The 6,847-nt window shown below is 49.4% G+C and overlaps 1 protein-coding gene across 2 annotated transcripts in view; it reads right to left on the minus strand.

Moving 5' to 3' along the window:
- PDLIM1 (PDZ and LIM domain 1) overlaps positions 1 to 4,718 on the minus strand; it is a 56,757-nt gene extending 52,039 nt beyond the window's left edge. For both annotated transcript variants that reach the window (XR_012417992.1, XM_005566017.4), the window contains exon 1: positions 4,512 to 4,718. Coding sequence is in view for 1 of the 2 variants with exons in the window: in XM_005566017.4 (XP_005566074.2) it covers positions 4,512 to 4,607 (96 nt within the window). In the remaining variant the exon portion in view is untranslated. The remainder of the gene's footprint in view (positions 1 to 4,511) is intronic.
- Between the last annotated feature and the right edge of the window lie 2,129 nt (positions 4,719 to 6,847).

Below are 6,847 nucleotides of genomic sequence, written 5' to 3' on the forward strand. Positions count from 1 at the left end.
GAAGTAAAATAATCCTTTAAAAGTTAGTTTTCTAACACAACCACTTTTGCTCCAGTCTCTACTCTATCCTTTACAAGGAAGTTGAGTAGTAAGTTGGCCAGTGAGAAATTATGTAAATTCAAACAAATTACCTAACCTGTGGGCACCTGAGCTTTCCTATTTGCAAAAGGCAAAGAATGCTAGCTTTCCTCTCCTCTGTGGAGCAAGAGTAAGGCATGGCCTAAGAATGTGCCACTCCTATCCTGGTCCCAGCACACAGCAATTCCTTGGTGCTTTTCCCAGTCCTGGTCAGCCTAGGAGAATATGACCCAGATGGTTAGACGACACTGTCCTCTCAGTCATCTGCCTGGCTGCAATACCCTAAAGCCATTGTTCTTCCCTCTTACCTCCTCAAACAAACCAGCAAGGTTGGCATCAGGAGTTTGGGGAGGGGAGAGTATCTGGTCAGAGGGTGATAACGCAGTATGGGCTCAGGCATTCTCTTTGATTTGTCCTCTTCCCCCTCTCTCCTTAAGTCAACTGTGAGCAGCTGAAGTCGCTAATATTTCCCAGGTATCAACTTCACAGACTAAGGGCATGCAGCACAATGGCCATTAAAACATAATGAGCCTTTTTGGACATTTCTTGCTTTTCATAATTTGAGAGACAAACCCTTCTATCTTTAGGACATGATGTAAAATCTATCTGAATCCGGAAATACCACTCTTAAAAATCAGAAATGACCCTCTGGCCACAGCATCCATTATTAAGCACCCCTTGGGATACTTGAGAAAAGGCATAAGCATTGCATGTGCCACAAAACCGCTCAGTTCTTAGCAAAGGGTTCCCCAGGACTCCAGAGACAAATGAGCAACTCCTCCAACTAAGGGCATCCCTTGATCTTGGCCTCACCCCTTCCTGTCTTTTATCAGTTGCTGGGAGAGAAAAAGTCAACATAAACTGAGTTGCAATGTTGGCCTGAGTATTTCTCTGAAGGATTCCCTTGAAAGTAACTAGAGGGAATAAGAAATAGGCATGGAAAATTTTTTTAATTAAAAAAAAAAAACACCTCAAGGAAATGGGCAAGTGTTGATTTGAAGCAGGAATTGACAGAAAAAAATATCAGAGAACAGTAGCAAATGTGTGGCCAGATCATCAGGGAACACAAGGCAAGAGCACTAAACAAGAGTATGGGTAAAAGAAGAAAGCTAGCCTATGTCCACTTAAAGTTGGAAATCTAGATTGAAATTTTAAGTTGATCACGATACTAGATGAAAACATTAAGGAGCTAAAGAAGCTGTTCACAGACACACACACACACACACACACACACACACGTTCTGTATGAGTCTGTTCAGAAACAGGCAAAATTAAGCTATGGTATTTGGGATACCTCATTTAGGTGGTAAAACTAAGAAGAAAAGCAAGGATTACCATAGGTCAGGATAGCGTTACATTTAGGGAACTTTTGGTGCTACAATACTCTATTTCTTGACTTGGGTAGTGACTATACAGATGCTTGCTTTTTTTTTTTTTTTTTTTTTTTTTTTTGTTGTTGTTGAGACAGAGTCTCGCTTTGTCGCCCAGACTGGAGTGCAGTGGCCGGATCTCAGCTCACTGCAAGCTCCGCCTCCCGGGTTCACACCATTCTCCTGCCTCAGCCTCCCGAGTAGCTGGGACTACAGACGCCCGCCACCTCGCCCGGCTAGGTTTTTGTATTTTTTAGTAGAGACGGGGTTTCACCGTGTTAGCCAGGATGGTCTCGATCTCCTGACCTTGTGATCCACCCGTCTCGGCCTCCCAAAGTGCTGGGATTACAGGCTTGAGCCACCGCGCCCGGCCCACAGATGCTTGCTTTATAATCATTTGCTATGCATTTGTATTTTATGATATTTTTATTCCACAATAAAAAATAAGTTAAAAAATAAAAAAATTTCAAGTACATAAGATTAGCATTATATTAAGAAACTTTAGCAGTTTAGCAAAAGACTGGAGCCAATACCAGAATAATTCATGCAAGAGAAAGCAAACATGGTCATTTAAATAAAAGGCACTCCTCTCCAAGCCTAATTTTATGGTTTGCTTTGGTGTGGAGGCTCAAAGTCTATCATATACAAAATCATACCAGCAAACTGCCCAGGATGATAAATAATGTAGCATACCTACCAATCAGAAAGTGTGTACAGCTCTTTGTCAATGCTCACATTTCCTCACTATCACTATTTATGGAGCACTGTCACATACCTTAACTCACAGCCAGCGGCTGGTGCTATCCACACTGCAGAGATATTTTTTTTTTTTTTTTTTTTTTTAAGTAGCCTCAGACAGTGGAAGATTCACCCCAGGTACAGCTCAAGCAAGCAGACACTGGACCAGCACCAGATCTCAGATGGCCATCCCAGGGTCCCTTTATAACAATGACTTTCCCATTCCCATGAGGTGAACAGGCTCACAATTTTTCCATGTGTTAATAAGAAGCTGAAGAGAAACAAGTAAATTACTGTCAGTATGAAAAGGTTACCTCTTCTGAGTCACTTTCACTTTTCAATTAAAGCACCTGCCAAGGGCATTATAAAGATTAGCTTCCCTCACTAGACCATGAACACCTTGAGAATGGAGCTGTGCCCTCTCATTTCTGAAGAGTTTGTGTGGTTTCTGGAATATGATACCTGCTCATTAAACACGTGCACACGCCATCAATAAATAATATAAATAATAAATGAATTCATTAATATATGAAGGCAAAAACTGATGAATTCACAGTGTGGTGTTTTCCACCCCATTCCATCATTCATTCATGCATTAAGACTTTTAAAAGCAGCTAAAATGAAAGGCAGTAACTGCCCTTTTAACAGATTGCCAATACATCCTCCACTACTTAAAAAAGGGTTTCATGTCATATATAAATCTCAGAAGTGGAGAGGGCTGACAGGTTAATTATAGACACAAAGAACAGGGACAAATGGACTATGAGGTAAGCGAGTTGAAATGTGCAGAGGCAATGTCCTCCCTAGACAAGCATTTATTAATAAGCCTGCAAGGATTTACCCAGCCCGGCCAGGCACAGGTCTGCACCAAGCTTGGGGGCAATTTGGGGAACGCACAGTTCCTGCGCTTGAGGAATTAGGCTGGTGGCTGGAAAGTCAGTGTGTACCTTTGAGAATAATCAGAGATCTCTGTGGGACGAGGCAAACAGGTGGAAGACAAGGCCCAAAAACCGACCTGCCTACTCTTTTAGGGGGGTGAGATAGTCAGAGAAGATCTCCTCACTGGGCCAGGCCAACCGGGAAAGAAGCATGGGTAGGACTGTGGCTGGCAGACAAGTCAAGAGGAGGCCACCAATTCTTCTCCTGCAACTCCCACCAAACTCCTTCAGCTGCTGGAGGCAGGGGCTTGAGTCAAAAGGATCCATAAGGATCATTCCCTTCCTTCTCCACCCTTCCCCCAACCCCAAGCAAAAAGAAGGATGTTTAGAAGGCCTGGGAGACAAGCTGAAGGGCCCAAGAATGGAATGTGCCGCCTACAGGCAAGGAGTGGCCATGGTTGGAGAAAAAGGGGACTTCTTTTTCTCCCTTTCCTCATTCGAGGAACTTATTGAGTCTCTTCTTGGTGCCCAAGCACTGAATGTGACATTTCTCAGTGGGACATCAACCTGTGTTTGGCCAGATTAAATGGCCAAAGCCCAGACCTCTGAACACTGAGTCTGGGTCTCCCTGGGGGTTTCACTTTATCAGGGGGGCAATGGTTCTGGTGGCCCCTGATACAACGTAAGTCCCTCTAAAGATCCGAGGCCCCTCTAAGATTTCAAGCACCACCACCCCACCCCAGGTGGAAACCCCATCCCAGTATCTACTCATGCCCTGAGAAAAAAGGGCTGGTGTGGGGAGGGGAAGGAGATAATCTGGGAATGCTAGGAAGAATGACGGCGGGGCCACGTTCCGCAGAGGGGAGAAGAATGAACAAGAGGGTTTACTTGAGTTTGTTTGTTGTGTTTATTTCCCAAATCCAGCACATTCTTCAAAAGGCATTCAAGGGGCGAGCCTCGGCCGTGGATCAAGTCCAAAGAGCGTGTTTCGGTTGTTTTTTTTTTTAGGTTAACCCCACTTATCCCCCACCCCAGTAAACTTCCCACCCACCCCACCTCACTTTCCAGGTCTTTCCTGTTGCGTTCGGCTGCACTGCGATTTGGGAAGAAGTGCCATCTCCCAGCGCCCCGGTCCCCTCGCTGGTCGACAAAGAACTAACACCCGCCCCGCCGCGCTTCCGGGGCCAAGGAACGAAAACTGCCTTCTTTTTTCTGGCATACACGGAGCGCGCCCGCAGCTGGTCGGCCAGCCCGGGAGCGCAGCCTCCGCGAAGGTGCGGCGGGGAGCGGCGGGGCCCGGGCGCTAGGAGAGCGCTCAACGAACAGCGCACCTGGACGCGCCCCGCGGCGGTCCCGACTCCGTCCCCGACAGCGCCAGCGGGGCCCCAGTCTCCGCACATCCCCTCCCAGAGCGCCCCGCTTCCACGCGCGTCCCAGCTGCTCTTACCCGGGAAATGGCGAGAGGCTGCTCGAAGTCCTTGCCGCCCACGAGGCGGAAGCCCCACGGCCCCGGGCCCTGGAGGACGATCTGCTGGGTGGTCATGGCGCGGCTGTGGCGGGCGACTACCTGCGGGGACAGACGGGCAGGACGCGCGGCACGGCTTACAGGGCTCCACCGGCAGCTGTCGTAGAAAGAGAAGCGCGGCGCGGGCCCGGGTAGCCTGGGGCTGGCGGGGGCAGGGCAACCGCTAGGGCCAGGGCGGGGTGGGCTCCGCCCAGGCCGCGTAGCCGCCCGCCGCCCTCCGCCCCGCCCGTCCTCCCGCCCGCAGCCGCTCCCCGCCCTGCGCGCCTGCCTAGGGGCCCCGGCCCAGAGTCCCGCCAAGAGAACGCGAGTCAGATGCGGGGCCGGGGCTCTCGGCAGCTCTGCCGGGGACCCCACAGCGCCTCCCTCCCTCCTGTACGCACGGCCGCACCGCGGCTCTCAGGCCCGGGGCGGGTGCTAGGTGAGAGGGAAGCAGGTCCCAACAGCGAGACAAACTCGCGCCTGGTGCTTTGTAAAACGAGAACTTTTGAAGTGCTGTGCCAAATCAGCCCTCAGAGGTCAGCTCCGGCTTCCCATTTGCTTTTTGTAATCGGTAATGATGTTTAAAAGGTGCTTTCGAATGATCTCATTTGATGCTGAGGCAACCCGGGCGTTTAGTCCCATTTTACAGATGAAGTAACTGAGTCTGCTCAGTAGATGGGAAGACTTGCCCGAGGCTACACCACTCGTCAGCATCTGGACCACTGCCAGGTCCCAGTGCTACAGAACCCCATCCTGGAACTTTTATAATGCTAATGAGACCATCACACAGGTTATAACTGAACTTCAAGACCTTCCTAGAAATCTTTCCTCCAGGCTGGATGGAGTTCGTGGGTAGGTTCTAACCTCAACAGTTCAAACCTCAAGTTTGGGGCGGGCCAAGGGCTAAGTGCAAAAAAAGAGCTGAGTGCGGAGACCTGGATTCCCAGCCTCCCATCAGCCTCCTAGGCAGGCTCCCTGACGCTCTCCCGGTCGAGTGCATTCTCCATGCCGGACCAGATCATGTCTTATGCTGTCCATGGCGTCCCCACCTCACCACGGGTAAAAACCCAGATCCTTACAATGCCAACAGGGCCACACCTAGAATGGCCCCAACTCCCTCTCTGACCCCAACTCCTCCTGCCCTTTCCTCACCTGCCCGCCACTCTGCCAGGCTGTGCTCCTTGCTCCTGACTCAGGGCCTTGCCTCAGGACCCTGTCTGCAATGCTCTTCTACCAGACATCCCCACCACTCTCTGTGTTCACATGTCATTTTCTAGGGGCTGGACACGTGGCTCCAGCCTGGAATCCCAGCACTTTGGAAGGCTGAGGCAGGAGGATCAGTTGAGCCCAGGAATTCTAGACCAGCCCCAGCAACATGGCAAGACCCTGTCTCTACAAGAAAATTAAAACATTAAAATTAGCCGGGTTTGGTGGCGCACACCTGTCCCAGCTACTCGTGAGACTGAGGTGGGAGGATGGCTTGAGCCAGAGAGGTCAAGGCTGCAGTGAGCTGTGGTCGTGCAACTGTACTCCAGCCTGGGTGACAGAGTGAGACCCTATTTCAAAAAAATAAAAAATAAAAAAACATGCAAATGTGATTTTCTGAGGTCATCTCTAAGCATCATTTAAGATATCCTCTCTAGAATGCTCTATTACCTTCCCCTGCCTTATTTTTTTCCTTTGTATGTATCACCATCTGGCATACTCTACATTTTGCATATGTATTTGTTCCACCCCACTCTTAAGCATTAATTCCATGAGGACAGGGGTTTTTATCTGTTTAAATCATTGCTGTGCCCCAGTGCCTACAATAGTGCCTGGCACGTAGTACTTAATGGATGTAACACATTGGCCATCCTCAGGAGCACTCACTCTCTCTGGGCCCAGTTTCTTCGCAGTTTTCTTGGCACCCATTCATCCTGGCACCCAGGCCCCAGCACAGTGCTTGGCATAGAGCTCATGCTCCATGAGTTTGTTCAGTGCACAGCTCTGTCTCCCTGTGATCCTGGCCTACCTACTGAGGAGCCCTGTATACAGATTTACACATAAAAAGATTATCTTGCTCGTCCAATTGTGTGACAGCACAAATGCCTATGTTTGGGAATAGTTTGTTTGCTTTTAGAAATCAAAGTGGAGGGCCGGGCACAGTGGCTCACACCTGTAATCCCAACACTTTGGGAGGTGGAGGCGGGAGGATCACCTGAGGTCTGGAATTTGAGACCAGCCTAACCAACATAGAGAAACCCCATCTCTACTGAAAATACCAAAAATTAGTTGGG

Source organism: Macaca fascicularis, chromosome 9 (assembly GCF_037993035.2).
Source record: "Macaca fascicularis isolate 582-1 chromosome 9, T2T-MFA8v1.1".
Classification (NCBI taxonomy): domain Eukaryota; kingdom Metazoa; phylum Chordata; class Mammalia; order Primates; family Cercopithecidae; genus Macaca; species Macaca fascicularis.